The sequence below is a fragment of the Artemia franciscana genome, chromosome 8, assembly GCF_032884065.1.
Source record: "Artemia franciscana chromosome 8, ASM3288406v1, whole genome shotgun sequence".
NCBI lineage: Eukaryota > Metazoa > Arthropoda > Branchiopoda > Anostraca > Artemiidae > Artemia > Artemia franciscana.
Genome location: NC_088870.1, coordinates 46,830,072 through 46,847,801, shown reverse-complemented (window position 1 = coordinate 46,847,801; position 17,730 = coordinate 46,830,072). Strand labels below are relative to the sequence as shown.

Here is a 17,730-nt window from a genome sequence, read left to right as displayed (position 1 = left end):
AAGCCGGATGTTTGTTTTAAAGCCGTTTTACTTTATTATTATTAGGCTATCCTGACCTAAAAGTTCATTGAATACTTTCCGTCCACCGTTCATTATAGATCTGATTAGTATTGATTTTGAAAGTCTTAAATGAAAATTCTCAGGATTGACCATCATTAATATTTCCTTAGGGTTTTTTCCAATATAAAATTATAATCATTTTCTATCAAGCGTAGTGTTTTAGATAGAATTTTTTTCCAGTCCTTTGATAAGTTTCATTGTTTGAAAGCCAATATCTTTTTTGGCTTCTTCAGTGTTTTATTGTTAAATAAATGATTTATTTAAAGGCCATTGTCAAGATCTGAAAAAAAAAATCGAAAATCATCTTTTGAAAATCGATAGACGAAAAAAAAGTCCAAAATCAAAAGGAGGAGTCGGGGTTACAGCGGTAGCTTGCAACCTAGTAAGAGACGATCACTTCCAATACTAAGAAATACAATAGCTCATAATTCCTTATAATAGTGTCAAATCACAACAATAAGTACACTACTAGAACCACCTTGTCCGAAACCTCTGTATAAGAAAATTATCGTCTCTTGGCTTGAACAACAAGGAAAATATAGTGCCTTGAAAATCAAGAAAAGAGGCTGCAACCTAGATGTTCTGCATATAAGGAATCTTTTTCTTTTCTTTTTTCTTTTCCTCAGATAGTGGGCACTGGAACATCTTAGAGAGCTTTTAATGGCTCATTTTAAAGGAAATTACTACATCTATTCCCTTTTGTAATTATTTTTTTCAATAAAATCAATTTTTTTAAAAACTTCATTTTTTTATAAGACTTGCAGATTGTGTTATTATAAAATGTACAACATTGTAATAGTAAAAGCTATTAACGTTATCTTGCATATGATGATCAAATAGTATTTTCAACATAATCAAAAGCGTGTAGATATAGTTAAGTAAAATGTAGTAATTCCAAAAGAGTTTTATAATTCTTAAAGGGTCGAATAGCATAATCGTAAAAGGATATTCCAAAGGAGAAACATGTTTTCATTTATCTTATTTACGTTCAATATGTATTATCTTATTTATATCGTATTATGTTTATTAATTCCTTGTTTCTTAGATTAATTTAGAAAAAAAAACTTGCTGCACAATTGTCTAGCTTGCCTTCCTTGTCTGTATCCTCTTGTAATAGAGTCATGTATTGAAATACTGAGCTTTCAGCTATCCAAATAAGATTTTCTATTGAGTCGATATTGTAAAAATTCTTTTTTTTTTCATTGCCCATAGAAGGGAAATTGGGGAACTAAATCCAACCTGTAGCTGTGTTAATGTGAACACGGTCTATTTTCAACCCTATTTGGATTATAAAATAGTCAGCTTTGAGTTAGTCTTTATGACATAGGCGTATTAAAAAAAAGAAATTAGAAGATATCTATCTTTCGTGTTTCTTTGGGACAAGTGAGTCATATCTATGAGCATATGCAAATAAAATTAAAATGACTTCAGAGCTAATTTATTCAACAATAAATTTACAGAAAGAAACAAAAACTTAAAATTGTCGGCCAAGTGTAGCTCCATGGCCAGAAAAGAGCAGAGGAGAAATTGAAATAGATAAGATGCACCAACAAAACAACTATTGGAAAACCCGATTAGCAAAATTCAATCTCTTACCTCAAAAACTCCCAAAACTATGCAGAGGAGTCGCGGATAATTCTAAAGCAAACCATCAATAAAAATGAAATAACTCGTGCTAAGAAAAACTCTAAACCCAAACTGGAAACATCAACTCCAGGTATCCTTTAAAAAACAACTCTAATATTAACTAGAAATTATTTGCCATTCTTTTGAAACATCAAACGAGTTGCAGCCTTATCTAAACCCTGGGAGTGTGTTTAAGATAAAATTTTCTAATGCAAGCTAATTAAAAAAAGAAAAACGGATATAATATTTTAAACACCAGTGGACAAAGAATAATAAACAAATTTTTTATTATTAGAAAATCTGAATATTTTGGCTACACATCCCGAGTGCCACATGGGCCACTACTGGCCTACGCTAGGGTATGGTATCATGGTTCAAGCTGACACATGGGCTCTTCACCTAAGCGCCACACTATTTGTCCTATGGTGGCACGACCTGTGTCACCACTAATTAATATATCCTCGGATGGAGACAGGTCCTCTTGTCGATAAGATAATTAAGATAAATGTTAATAGTCTCTCCCTAACCACATCATGATTTGGGGAATATAATCTAATCAAGTCGTAGAAAATAACTCACTATTATTACCAATTACGATTCCAAAATCACGATCTCAAGTATAAACGGGAACAAATTCAAAAATATTTTTAAAGGCGAGAGGTAAGGTCACCTCTTTCACCACCGCGTAATGTGGTTGGCCAATAAAATGTACTGAGATTCAAAATTGAACTTACTTCACGCATAAATTATATTTAGTGACCGGACTTAGCCTGATAAAAATCGATCCTCAATACAAATGAATTTCTTCCTTATTGCGAAATTACAGTGAAGATGGGCTAACTTATAAATAGAATTATATTGTTGGTAAATCTATGCATAAGAGAAAGGGAATTTATCTGATAAAAAAGGGGCATGGGCCCCATCAATATATTTCACAATTTTCTGAATGGGTCTATTCAAATCTATTTTTCTATATTTTATTGTGTTTAAATTATTTAAAATTAATGGCAGGGTGGTCTAGAAAATTATTTACAATACAGTCATCAAATTATATTAGAAGATATCGTGAGATTGAAGTCAGACTGAAATGATAGACCGTGGAAAATATGTTACGTATTGGAGGTGATGAGGTGATATTAAGATTTTAACAATAAAATATATTTTATTGCACATGGAAGCAGGGAGATAGCTAAGCAAATGTAGAAAAGTGAAAGATATAAATGGGCGGATAATATAGGAATTTCATATCAAGCAAGAATTTAAATGAACAACGGTTAGTTTCCTGTATGATAATATGTGCTTTATCACCAAGTTTTGAAAGTGGTTCTTGTGAATTGGGGAGACTTAACATCCAAATAATAGGACAATTAGAAACAAAAGACTGAAATAGGCTGAAGAAAGGAATTCTAAGAACTAACCCTCGAAATATACTTTTTGTGATTGTAAGGATTCCGAGACTACTAGAGACTTTCATCTTGATCAGGTCAATATTACTTGTCCATGAAAGATTTTAATCGAGTAAGATCAATGGAGTCGAGCATAACAATTTTTAGCTCGGCTTAAAGAACTTATTAATAAATGTATTTCATTTAATTCAGGACAAGCCTTTGATACTCATAAGAAAATGAAAAAGTAATATTTTCCAAAATTTAAATCGAGGTAATTTACCATCAAACACTTGGATAACTCTTTCAAAAAGGGTTTTTATCTTTGAACCAAATCAAACTATTTTACTGGCAGTGCCAAGAGTACTGTCATTGTGGAAGCAATAAGTGCTTCCGGAAAAGACGTATTCTTTTCACACTAAGTTTTAGATGCTGGTTCGGAAAAACGAGAACATATTATAGATTCTGAACTTTTAACCCAATTAACAAGGCAAGTAGTATAAATTAAAAAGGGTATTGGCACAGAGCCAAACCCTTTCAGAATGCCTCTCATTCTCTAAAAGACACTTATCTCAACAGTTGTCAATGCTTCTTAATCCTGCCCTATTATGCTCGTGGTTTTTACACACACCCTCTGTTGAGACAATGTCTTTTACCCACCCCTCTTTTTCGAAAATAAATCAAATAGTGTGTGCTCGCACCTCAGGAATGGATTTTCAAGAAATAAATGTTAATATCAATAAATGTTACTGTTTTTCTTTATAGTGTTTATACGAAGAGTCGCAAGAAAATGAGAAAACCACGCGTCTCGTGCTATCCCAAATTGACGCAGCGCTTAACAGCATTCGTTCCCAAATCCATTTTAGTTGAAAACCTACGTGTCGTATTTCACAAGAAAATTAAAGAAATCGAAGATGCCCATATAGACGCAAGAAGTATTTTAGAAGGCTAGTTATTGTCCATTGAACCATATAATTCTAGCCCAGTGTATTCAAATTGTTTGTTGTTAAGTTGTTATTTTTGTGTGTTTCACTAATTGTATTAGTTGTTTTATCCTATTTTGAAGAAATTCTAGGCCCTATCATTTATAGTTATTTTGACTTATTTGAATAAATATCTGTTTTTTTTAGTTATTTTAATGATGCCAAAAAGTTTTGAAGTTTTGTTGCTTTAGATGGTTTTCAATGTGTCTGATTTGTATATGGTGGTTAGTTTATTATTTTACCTATAGTGAATATTGATTTAGACTTCTGGTAAAAAGATTAAAAGAGCTGATTAAAATTTTGGTAAAGATTACAAGCACTTCAAAAAATATATTATCCAAACGTTGCTAACCTTTGTTTCTAAGCCATTTTGCAGTCCGGAACTCCAAAACAATGTATGAACAAAAAAAAAATTCTTACGAAATCAAACATAAGCCCAAAGGAACTTGATTTCAACTCCTATAAGGAGTCGGAACTCACAATAAATTATTTAAAACCAGCAAAGATTGTATTCAAAATATTTCAAATAACCTCGTTAGAGTTCCAATTGGGTTTCTAATGGAGCAAAATTTGAAAATCTATTTTGCAACTTCTATTAATACAAAAAGAACAAAGTAGACAGTTGATTCAACTGTCATTTTTAACAAGCAAAGATACAAGATCTATTCCGTTGTTTAGCACAGAAACGGTAAAAGCCTTTGAATAATTTTAACTTGGTGTGAGACAACTATTATCAAACAGTTCGTGGTAACGAAGTGTAGTACGAAGCGATCCGGCTCAATAGTAACCGAAACTCTAAAAAATGGAATTTTGATACCAATAGTTACATCAAGAGAATTGCATTTTAATGCCGTTTTTAAATATATAAGTTTCATCAAGATTAGTCTTACCTATCAAATTGCTACGAGCCTGAGAGAATTTGCCTCATTTTAGAAAACAGGGGGAAACACCCCCTAAAATTTACACAATCTTAACGAAAATCACACGATTAGATTCCTGGTATAAGACAACCTTAATGTTGAAGTTTCAAGCTCCTATCTACAAAAATTTGGAATTTTAGCATTTTTTGCCAGAAGACAGATGTGTGTTTTTTTGTATGTTTTTTTTCCTCAGGGGTTAATCGTATCGACTTAGTGGTCCTACAATGTCGCAAGAAGGCTCATTCTAACAGAAACTAAAAGTTCTAGTGTCCTTTTTAAGTGACCAAAAAGATTGGAGGGTACCTAGGCCCCCTCCCATATTCATTTTTCCCCAAAGTCACCAGATAAAAATTCTGATATAGGTGTTTTATTCACCATAGTCGGAAAACCCAATAACTATGTCTTTGGGTACGCCTTACTCCCCACAGTCACCGTGGGAGGGGCTGCAATTCACAAACTTTGACTTGTGCTTGCATATGGTAATTGTTTTTGTGAAGGGAATAGACGTTTTCAGGGGAATTTTTTTTTTTTTGGGGGGGGGGGGGGGGACGGAGAGTTGAGGGAGTCTACGAGGAAAGATATTTCCATGGAGGAATTTGTCATGGGGGAAAAGAATTTCAATGAAAGGGGTGCATGATTTTCTAGCATTATTTAAAAAACAATAAGAATATATATATGAAAAGTTTTTTCTACTGAAAATAAGGAGCAGCATTAAAACTTAAATTACGCAGAAACTATTACACATATGAGAGGTTTACCTCCTCCTAATACCTCACTCTTTACGCTAAAGTATTTTTAGTAATTTCAACTATTTATTCTGCGGCCTTTGTGATTCAGGGGTTATTCTTAAGGAATTGAGACAAAATTTAAGCTATAAGGTAAAGAGCGAGGTATCGCTCTTTACCTTATAAGGTGAACCCTCTCATATACTCAATAAAAATATACGAATATAGAAGTTCGTTACGGAAGTTAATTCGTTAGTGGCGTATAATTGTACTAATGAAAACGTTCGTAAGAAATTAAAAGTTCTAGTTGTCTTTTTAAGTAGTCAAAAAGTTGGAGGACAACTAGGCCTCCTCCCTTGCTCCTTTTTTCTTAAAATCTTCTAATTGAAACTATGAGAAAGTCATTCAGCCAAAAAAAAATTAATATGTAAATTTTGTTTTAATTATTTATGTGTGGAGAGCCAAGATCAAAACATGCATTAATTTAAAAACGTCCAGAAATTAAATAAAAAAAACATGTTTTTTAACTGAAAGTAAGAAATGACATTAAAACTTAATATGAACAGAAATTACTCCATATATGAAAGGGGCTTTTCCTCCTCAACATCCCACTCTTTACGCTAAAGTTTTTTGCTTTTTCAAAAAGTTGAGTTAATAGAATGAGTCAAACTTTAGCGTAAAGATTAAGTACAGAGTAAGAGTTACACTGTACAAAGAGTACAGTGTAAGTACGGAGATTCGAAAAAAGAAATGAATTTGTGACAGGAGGTTTTGGTCTTTCCCCAGCCTGTTCAAAGTTAAAATATTTAACTTTTGAAATTTCTTAAGCCAAACTGGCCAGACATGGCAACAAACAACAAAGAGAAATAAAACTCAGTGCACAGAATTACATATGGCGAAAAGTTTCATTTCTTTGCCTTATGTACCTATTTTGTGGAAGATGCTTAAACAAATTTTGTGTAAACATAACATTGATGCTTGTTTCCAATCAGTGAGACCATTAAGTATTTTTCTTAATTCTGGGAAGGATCTAACCCGGGGTTATTTAGTTAGTGGGATGTATAAAATTCCTTGTAATTGTGGGAGGTCTTATATTGGTAGAACTTACCAACAAGTTATTGAAAGATTTATTGAGCATCCCAATCAAGATAGAAAAAACTCTACAATTAAGAAAGCCTCCTAAAACTTTTGTTTCAGCTCTGGCTAAACATATATTCTTTCATCTTGAACATTTTGTACAATTTGATGAGGCTATAGCTATTTCTAATGATATAGCTATTTCTCAATGGGCGGAGGAGGCTATAGAAATTAAAAAAATATATATTTGCTAATCTTTCAATAAATATAAACACGGAGAATTAAAATATTAACTCAATTTATGATTGTCTTTTGAAAGATGAACCAATATTCAATAAGGGAATTAAAGTTTTACACAATCACCAGGGGACAAGATTACCTACTAGACCAAATAAGGTTGCTTCAATATTAGCAAACAAGAGGATTATTTCACAACATAACTTAGTTTCTTAGTTAACTTAGTTTTTTTTGTTTCTTTTTATTTTATTTTAGTTATTTTATTTTTTTTTTTTATTTTAGTTTTTTTTTTTTTCATTATTTTGCCTCAGCTGCTTTGATGTTTTCATTGAAATAACTCTAATAGCCGCTCTTCCCTACGTGGATCAGTGTGGTTTTATTTGTTTTTAGTTTAGTTTTTTTTTTTTTATCGTGTGCTGAGTATGCATAGTTTTTATGCAGGTAAAATATTCGCGTTATTTTAGTATTTCATCTCATTTTCTCTACTGGCCGAAGTCTCTTATGAGTTTTTTTGTGGAGTTATCTCCACATTCCTTTTAGAGTTATCAGAGTAAGAGTTACACTGTACAAAGAGTACAGTGTAAGCCCAGAGATTCGAAAAAAAAAACGAATTTATGACAGGAGGCTTTGGTCTTTCCCCAGCCTGGTCAAAGTTGAAAGAAATATTTAACTTTTTCATTCCTCTAAGTCTCTTTATTCTGGAAATGGCAACCAAATTACACTTTTGGGGTGCCATATTTCACCTTATGCTGGTCTTATCAATTAAAACTTAAAATTAGTTATTGAGTATAAAAAAAACTACCTTTGAAATGAGCCCCTGAACATTGAGTAGCCTATTAAACAATAAAAGGGGAAATGCCTTTGTTGGTACAATAGCTTTAAACCGGTATAATGAGAAATCCCCAAATCCCCATCCCAGGCTCCAAATGCTCAGATCTATTAGATCATAAAATATTTATTGGTTGTGCTGAAATTTGCATTCCCTGGCATTTTCACTCTATTTCTGCAAAAACTGATGTTTTGTGGTACAATTGACAGCAAACATCGTTTTTATATGACAATGTATCTTTTATCTACTTAAAAGCACAATAGTATGCTAATGGAATACTAGTAAAAATCGATCCTTGCAAAGAGAAACAAAATTTAAAAAGCCAATTTTAATTATATTATCACAATTAAAATTATAATCTGTTTTTATGTTGATTTAATAGTTAAAGAATCTAAAGTAATGATAGAATTTGCTTTTTATGCTGAAAAAATAAACTATATCTCTCTTTGTTGTTTGATAATTAACTTTATTTCGGTTTTTAAAAATTTGGATTGATTACTGAAGTTTTTACCTTGTCCTGTGCTGACACAGTGGGTGTGAACGCAGCTTAGTAACGTGGTTGCTATAGTTCGAAGCCAGCTGTTGTAAAACTGCAATTTAAGAAGCGTCGTATTATTCATGACTCATGTTATTATCTCATTTTGTTGCATAGCATGAATCTACTTATTGGGGTTCCATGAATGGGGTTGAATGAATCTGCCTATTGGATTCTACTCCATAATTCTACCTCCATTGTACTTTCCTGGCCATTGTCAAAGAATATTTTAATTGCTATTTCTATTTACATACCCCAGTATTTATTTTAATGCTAAGAATTGTTAATGCTTGCCTTAAAGTTGTGAAAATAATTGGTTGAAGTCATTTGGTAACGCCAGTCTGTGTCCATTTTGTTTCTAGTTAAAGACATTATGTTGACAATCAATTTTATCTTGGGACAATTGAGCCAAAAAAAAAGACGTGTATAATTTGGTTAAAATAGCGTCATTTTGCGTTTTCAATGCCCTAGTGTATTTGAATGGTACCAAAGGAAAACTTAAAAAAAGTTTTATAGCTTGATTTTGCCAATTTTATTAATTTCTCGGAAATTTAATGAGGGTGTGGAAATAGGAATCATATTTGGGTGGAAATCGTATTTGTATTATAATAAATCATTGCATCATTCGGAAGGAATTGTATGATTTGCAAGACGAAGCCTTCTCAGAATGGTTTTGCGATTATCTTGTATAGTTGAGATGCTCAGTCTGAGATGGAAAAATGTCAGGTCTGTTTTATTTATATTTTCATTATTATTAATATTTTTGTGAAGTTTATGGTTTTTAGCCCTCAGAAAAAGCTCTGTTGTTTATTAGGTTTTCCTAATTTCAAAGTTTACTAAAAAGCTGAAGTTACAATCAGATTTTCTATGTCCGAAATATGGTTAATGTCGAAATTCACTGGTGAATGTCTAAAATTCCTTTTTCTCTACTTGGATTCAATTAGCTTTGTGAATCAGCTTTCTCAGTCTTATGCAAGCTTTAATAATAATAGTTTGATTAGATTTGGTTTTCTTAGGTTATATTTAGTTTCAGCAGCGCAGACTAAGTCCAAGGAGAAAGAAGGTATTTCTGACATTCACCGATGGACATCGATATTTACCAATTTTGAACGTTGACAATAATATATATATTTCAACTTGGTTAGGTAAGACAGTAAAATTGTTTTGCACCGGGAAATGTATCATTTGTATTGAGATTAGTTGACTATGTCTTTAAAAAAATAACAGTCCAATAAAACTCTTAAAAAATATTTCAGGTGTAAAATTTTGTAACTTTCACAAATATTGAATTTCAAGTGCAAGTTTGCTGCAGGACTGAATATAGCCTCGAGTCATGATTCGGTTGCAGTAGTGATTAAGGATCTTTTCTCTATTTCTACAAAAAAAAAAACGAAAAAACAGCTTTAAGGAAATCTTGGAATAAAATTATTGACTAAAACAGCCTCAAATCGATTATCGGTGCAATAGTGTTGAACAACCTCATTTTTGCCCAAGTTTTGCAAAAAAAAACAAAACAAGCAAAAACCGAAAAGAATAGATATAGTAGACCTTTGGTAACATAGATTCAGTTACTTGAAGCATGTAAAGTAGGTATATATATATATATATATATATATATATATATATATATATATATATATATATATATATATATATATATATATAAAAACAGGCAAAACAAGCTACCAAATTAAAGAGCTTGTAGAAAAAAGTATTTGTAATAAATTTTATAGGTGTGTCTCCAAGGGCAAATACAAAACTGTTACGGACATTTGATTGTCGGTAAATATCTTACGGTAATTTTCATAAGGTATTACGGTAAATTCTATAAGTGGAAGATTCTTAGTGGATTTTTAATGTAAGATTGAAAAGTTTGAAATTTAAAAGCCAAACCTAAAAATTGCTCCATTCAAAGAATAAGTATGGGTGACATTTCTGTTGTGCTTTGGATTAACGACGCTTGTTGACTACTAAGATGCTCACACCTACCCTGTATTTTATTGGTCCATGCGAGTTTGAAACCTGGGTACTGTATCAAAAAGCGAAGAGCAAGCCCAATTCGCCACCACAAGACAAACATTTCTATTTCATAGTTTAGTATTTTAATTCCACTTGTCTCAAAATCTAGATGCTAAATTGGATCTTTTTCACCTAAGGAAGTTCTGTTCTTAAATGTTACTGAAATTGTTTATTTCTTTAGGTTCCTGTTTACATTTTTGCTTCTTGAAGGATTTTGATTTAGTGCTAAGAGAGAATTTTGTGCAATATTGGGGGCGAAAGAAGCCTGCTGGATATCCCTGCCCCCTTCACTGATGTAAACCCAAAATTAGAAGCTTAAGTTATCTTAAAATTTAGTAGTAAGTTTTTCTTTCAAGAAATAGTTTAGTTTCCACTTTGGTTTTCAATCTTTTGCCACATGATAGTGTTAAACATTGATTTTGCAAAAATATCAGAGTAGGATTTTGGAGAGAGGGGGGCTGCTTTTGTAAAGATGTACCGTAAAAAGGGTGTATGTTCATTGTATGATTTTTGCTTATATTAATTGTTCTCTATTTCTTTGTATAGATTTATCTGTTTTTGCCTTTTGAATAGCCATGCCTTTTTATTTTTTTTTTGTTCAGACATCTTAGCACCAATTGGTTTAGTGTTTTGTTAATTAATTCCATAAGCTTCTGTTTGTGATTATTCTTGGAACAAAGATTCTGACAAAGGCACTGTGATTGTCCCAGTGCCTTTTATATTCTTTATGTAAAGAGAGAAAAAAGTAATGCTGTAAACTTTGTGAACCTCTGAAAAAAAAAACTTCGAGTAAAGTTAATAGATCAAATTACGATGAAATATAATTGGAATTAGATAAAACCTCATCACTAATTTCTAGAAAGCTACTGAAAGTCTAAAAAAAGAAAAAATTGGTTTAAATGCTACAATGTTGAACGCAGCTCATAAATGTTACTTCATATTGAAAATAAATTTTGTTTTATAAGAATTAAATTAAATTTGGGAAATTCCTGAATTTTCATTATCGAAAAATAAGGTATCCAGGGGACGAAGGTTTGAATTTAAATAAAAAATTTTCCAAATTCAAAGCTGGCTTGCCCTCCTATATTTTACTTTATATGCATATTTTTTCAATTCTGTATTTTTGACTTGGGGCTCTAAAAACCTCATTAGATTTGTTTTTGATTTTCTTATTGAAGCTTGCAGTATTGCCGTAATAAACTTAAATTAAACCCAATAACTGTGAACCCAGAAAGCCCTGGATAACTATTGAAATTTTTAAAGTATCAAATTCAAGAAATCAAGCGTATGTAAAATATTTAAATAGTGAATGTGCAATGAATCTGGGAGAATTCAAAATAATACACAACAAAGTAAACTCGATGAGAAGAAAGGCTAAAAAAGAATACTTTACCATTCAATTGAGTTTAAATAAGGATAATACTAAAAGAATTTGGAGTTATTAATCACCTATTGGGAAAAAAAATAAGCTCCACCTAATTTGCTACTGATTCAAGGTGAGCTTGTCAATGATGAAATAAGTACCACGACTAAATTTGCTGAGTTTTTTTGTTGGGCAAAATGTACAGGCGCAAGGATTGGTGAACTTTAATAATGATTTAATAAAAGATGAATTTGTGGATGATAGAGGAATTGGAAATGAAATTGAATTTTAGCCTTGTACTTGAGATGAAATTCTGAAGGTTGTGAAATCAATCAAATCAAATTCATCAGGGATAGATGGCATTAATCTGAAAACTTTTAAGTTAGTGATGTGTTATTTAATGCCATGTTTGGTCCATATAATCAATATTTCCCTCCAAACTGGTATATTCCCTGATGCGCTTAAAACGGCAAAAGTAATTCCCCTTCACAAAGGTGGTCTATGCTAGAAATTGAAAATTATAGATCCATATCAATCCTACACTTGTTTTCGAAAATATTTGAAAAAATTGTGAATAAAAGGCTTTATGATCACCTTATGAAAACGGGGATGTTAAGTCAAAACCAGTTTGGATTTAGGAAAGGTCACTCGAAGTCGGACGCCGTGCATTTCTTTTGTGATATTGTAAATAAATTCTTTGAACGTGTTGAAATCCCTTTGACTGTTTTTATCGATTTTAGAAAAGCATTCGATACAGTGGATTTTAATATACTACTCAAACGTCTACAATCCCTTGGAGTTCGTGGTAACTATTTAAAGTGGTTTAATAGTTTTTTAAGTGGTAGATCTATTCAGGTTTTTTTAAATGATGTGTTTTCTTCTCCTTTTTAAGTGAGGTGTGGTGTACCTCAGGGGTCTGTTTTGGGACCTCTTCTGTACCTTGTGTATGTTTATTCAATACGGTTCTACTTACCTGACTGTTGTATTACGACTTTTGCAGATGATACAGCTTTAACTGTGTCCAGTCAATCCGTCGATGATTTGTTGTTGAACGTAAATAGGGTATTAAAGGCATTTTTGTATTTACAAGTTTGAGCCTTTTGTCAGTGAACGTTAATAAAACTATTTTTATGATTTATAGGAGAGTTGGTAAGCCTCAATGTGTTGATTAAAAGATATTCTATAATGGTAGGCCTTTATCACAGGTGCATGAAGTGCGTTATTTGAGGTTCCAGCTTGATTGTAATCAATCTTGGAAGAACGGTAGTGATTTTGTTGCAGCTAAACTTGCTAGAGGTATGGGAATTTTGCGTCGATTAAATCATATCAGTTCTTTTATTATTATATCAAACCATTGTCGCGCCTTATATTTCTTATGGTTGTGTCCTTTGGTCTAGTAATTTCTATGCAAACTCTAAAAGAGTGTAGATCCTACAAAATAAAAAAGTACGTCTTCTTGGTAATTATGTAAAAAATGTGAATGATACCGTGTAATGTTTTAAGAAATAACGAGTGCTTAATATTGGTCAGATTGAAGATTATAAAGCTGCTGTTTTTGCGTATCGATGTTGCAATGATGTATGTCCTCCAGTGTTTACCAGTTTCTTTCGAGTAAATCGTTCATTCCATGGGTATGAGACTAGAAAGGTAGATAATTTGATTGTTCAGTACCGAGACACCACACGTGCAGCCTTCGGAGTTATGTATTAAGCTTTAGGAATTAGGAACTAGCTATTTGGAATGATATCCCAGCTGGCATTAGGGAGGAAGAAAATATTGGGTCGTTTAAAGCAAAATTAAAAAAACATTTATTTGGAGTGGGGAGATAATTTTTTTAATTATTGTTAGCCTTTATTTATGTATATTCTGATGTTAAGGGGTTTTTTGATTGAGAGTGTTTTCGTCCTTATTTAATTTTTTTTTATTATTAAATTAGGTCGAGAATTAGAGGATTGCAGCCGTCCAACATCAGGCTGTTTGAGCTTTCCCCTAGGCGGTTGTGTGTATTTATAGCTTTTGTAATTTAGTAGTTAATAAAGAGAGAGTTCATTCATTTTTTCATTCTTTAAAAAACGTATCTCAAGAAACCTCGACTTGGGCATTTTAATAGATCCTTCTTCCGTTGCTGATTAAGATATATCTTATTTTACTGATAATTCTGATTAGTTTCCACATTATATTCTTTTCCATTCATAAATGATATTGAGAGGTCTTGAAATTTGTAAATAAAATTCATCGTTCAAAGCGAAAGGACCTAGGTGTGATTTATATCGCATTCTCAAAACCTGTTTCCTAAAAAAGCGCAGTGATCTATTGAACGAAATCGGATATGATCTGTTGAACATAATAAACTTGATATTGAGTTAAATTGGATAAGATCTTTGAATGTGCGGGCTTGATTACTAGAGTTTTTTTTTAACGTTATAAGACTGATTGGACCGATTATACTGTGATTGCCAGGCTCAAGTGGGCCTACTATTAAAAGTTAAGTGCAGTATTTTATTTTTATTTTTGATAATACATTTCAATGGTTCAGTTTACAAAAGATGCTGTTATTCTAGCAAAATTCAAAAACTATCCACCATGGCCATGTCGAGTGTTGGATATAATTCAGGCCAAGAACAAAAAAATATCCTATGTTGTATTTTGTTATGGAAGCCATGAAATCGTGACAACAACAGCCTCACAGCTTTCGGCCTTTGTTAGCATTTCGAAGGAGGCTAAGAAGAAAAATGAATTAGGTGTTGCAAAAGCTTTTGCCGAATTAGCTGATTTTCCTGATAAGCATCTCGAGATTAGTGGTTCTAGTTTAACAGATACATCGGCTAATTCAATAAATTCTGCTTTATCGGACTTGGACACGCTAAATCCAATATCCGAAATGATATTGAAATGGAAGTACGTGAAAAAGTTGGATTATCGAATAGTGCGGATATAATTGACTCTATTTTTTCTCAGATTCACGACTGTATGCTTGTCCAGTATTCGACCAAGTTTGACGAAATTGAAAACAAACTACGGGCTCTCCAAAACGCAAACCTAGCCCTAGAAAACAGGATTGAACAGCTGGAAACCCGTCTTGATGATATGGAACAGGAAAAACGACAAAATCAGCTTGTATTTCATGGTGTTGAACAAAGTGGGGGTCTTCCCATCTCTGAGTGTATATTGAATGTGATTACGGATAAAATGCAAATTTCGGTTTTTTCTTAGACCGCAATAATTTCTGTATTTAAATTTCGAGCAAATTTTGCTGATTTGGTATTGTAAATGCAAAAAAGCGTCCTGCACCTGTTGGTTGTGTTCAAGTCTGTTGAAACTGCAAGAAAATTGTTTTCATGTAAGTCAAAACTTGCTCGGTCGGAAATATTTGTTACCGAGTACCTAACATCAAAAAAGAAACAGATTCTTGACTTGGCTAACAGTAAGCTCGGAAACAGAAATGTTTGGTCGAAAAACGGGACAATTTTTGAAAAGACTCAGCAGGAGAGATCTGTAAAATTAGAGCTATGGCTGAAGTGGTCCGTTTGCCAAATCTGACCGCATAATTTTGAGTTATGGAATTGTGTTGTTGCACTGCTTGTATGTTTGTTTTCCTCTTTGCATTTTATAGCCAAAATGTCAGTTTCTTCCATGTTTATCTCTTTCTTTTTCCTTCTTCTTTCTGTCTATCAGACTTTTTTTTTCGTATTAAACAGTCACCTGAAATGAGCGTGAACAGATATGATGACACTTTGAATGAACTTTGAACAAAACCGGCTTATTCTTGGAAGCCAACTCGTGACACACTTGCGGGGATGACGAATGCATCGATAATTTTTCGTTGAATTGTCGCCCAAGTAATTATGTGAATCCGAATAATCTTTATGAGAATTCAAAACCTATGAGTGCAGATGAAAGAGTGATCGTTTTCTGGAATTGTCAAGGTCTAAGAACGGCATATTCTCCTTTATGTGATATTTTCAATTTACTAGATAAGAAAGCATACATTGTAGGCCTATGTGAGACATTTATTTCTAGCAAGTCACTGCCCTGGGATTTTTCTTCCCCGGGATATGTTTGCGAGCGAAGAGAACGGACAACCATGGAGCAGGGCGGTCTATGTATTTTGATAAATGAAGGTACCCAATATTGGGTTAGGGGTGACCTCTCCCTGTGGCTGGAAGGTAGGATGGAAACCTCTTTCATCGAAATAAAAAATAAAGGGAAAAAAATTTGATTTTGGGGTTAATTTATAAAAATCCATCATATGATATTAGCTTTTTTATTGAAGAATTTGAATTGTTATTAGATAAATTAACAATGAAAATAAAAATAAATTTATGATGGGAGATTTTAATATTGATTAACTAAAAAAAGCGAATAGCTCAGATTTTGTTAATATGATGGTGTCACATGATAGTTTTCCTCTTGTAACTATTCCAACTCGGATTTCGCATCTTTCGGCCACCTTAATTGATAATTTCTTCGTTAATGGTGGATTAATTGAAAGATCCCAAGCAGTTGTGATTGTGTCCGACGGGTCGGATCACCTTGTTATAATAAGTAAAATAAAGCTGAATCAGTCAAAGGAAAATAAACAGTGTGCAAGGGCATCGTTTTACCGTGAAATGTAAAGTAAAAACCTAAACAGTTTTGCAAATAAGATGGATCAAACGAATTTTTTCGCGTGTAATAGAGGAAAAGTGTCCAAATGCAACATATGACCTCTTCAGTTAGAAAGTGACTAATGTAATGAATGAAACATGTCCCTTACGAAGAATCAACCCTAATAGAAATTTTCCTAAGAAACCATGGATAACAAAAGCCTTTCTAGTTTCAATAAAGCAGAAAAACCAACTTTATGTGAACTATTTAAAAGATCATTCAAATGATAATTTTATAAATTCAAAAAGTTTTGGAATATTTTAAATTCAGTAAAACGGAAAGCTCAGAAACTTCATTTCCAAAATGAATTTCATGAAAATCAAGGGAATATGAAAAATACACGGAAAACAATAAATAAACTTTTGGGTAGTTTTCACAGTAGGGAGGAGGTGAGAGCCATGGAGACGACGGAAGGTCGTCTTACTGATTCTCAAAACATAGCTGAATTTCTGTGTGATTATTTTGCAAACGAAGGAAAAAGACTTTGCGATCAAGCACGGGCTAGCTTATGCACATCTGTGAGTTTTGGATCTGTTTTTGAAAGACAGCCTGCTAGTGAGAATTCGTTTGAATTTGCAAAATGTTTGGAACGGGAAGTGGCACAATTCCTGGCTATGATGAAGTTGAAATCTAGTGGGATGGATGAGTTTTCGCTGAAACTCATAAAAGCCGCAAAAACCAGTGTCCTACCTGTCTTGGCGCACCTCATCAACCTTTCTCTGGGTCATGGAGTCTTCCCACAAGCACTAAAAATTGCAAGAGTGGTTCCTCTTCATAAAGGAGGAAAAAAGATGACCCATCGAATCTCTGAGTTATATGAGAAAGCTGTAAATGCCCAGTTAAGTTATTATATTGAAAAGAATATAATTCTAATGGGAAACCAATTTGGGTTCAGGAAAGCCCTATCTACGGATATGGCAGTTCTGAAATTGGTTGATTGGATTAATGATGCGTTTGAAGCTGGTCTTATACCTGCAGCTGTGTTTTTGGATATGAGAAAACCGTTCGATACCGTGGACCACCCAGGGCTTATTCAAGTTCTTGCCTTGATTTGGGTGAGGGGTTCAAGCCTTAAGTGGTTTTCATCATATCTACTCGACCGATATCAGATAGTACAGAATGGATCATTTTTGGGTCACAATCATTTTGAGTGCGGGGTCACACAAGGGTCAATCCTGGGACCCCTCCTTTTCATCATTTTTATTGATCGAATGAAGCACTACCTGTTGGAAGCCGGTGTCATCCTATTTGCAGATGACACTTTGCTCTTTCTCGTTGCGCCTTCGCTTGATGTTTTGTATAATAAAATCCATAATGGTGTCTT

At 32.9% G+C, this 17,730-nt stretch overlaps 1 protein-coding gene across 2 annotated transcripts in view; it reads left to right on the top strand.

The window, feature by feature from the left end:
* Window positions 1-4,198, top strand: part of LOC136030496 (homer protein homolog 2-like) — a 42,246-nt gene extending 38,048 nt beyond the window's left edge. For both annotated transcript variants that reach the window (XR_010618297.1, XM_065709520.1), the window contains one exon: window positions 3,837-4,198. Coding sequence is in view for 1 of the 2 variants with exons in the window: in XM_065709520.1 (XP_065565592.1) it covers window positions 3,837-3,941 (105 nt within the window). In the remaining variant the exon portion in view is untranslated. The remainder of the gene's footprint in view (window positions 1-3,836) is intronic.
* Window positions 4,199-17,730: the final 13,532 nt, after the last annotated feature.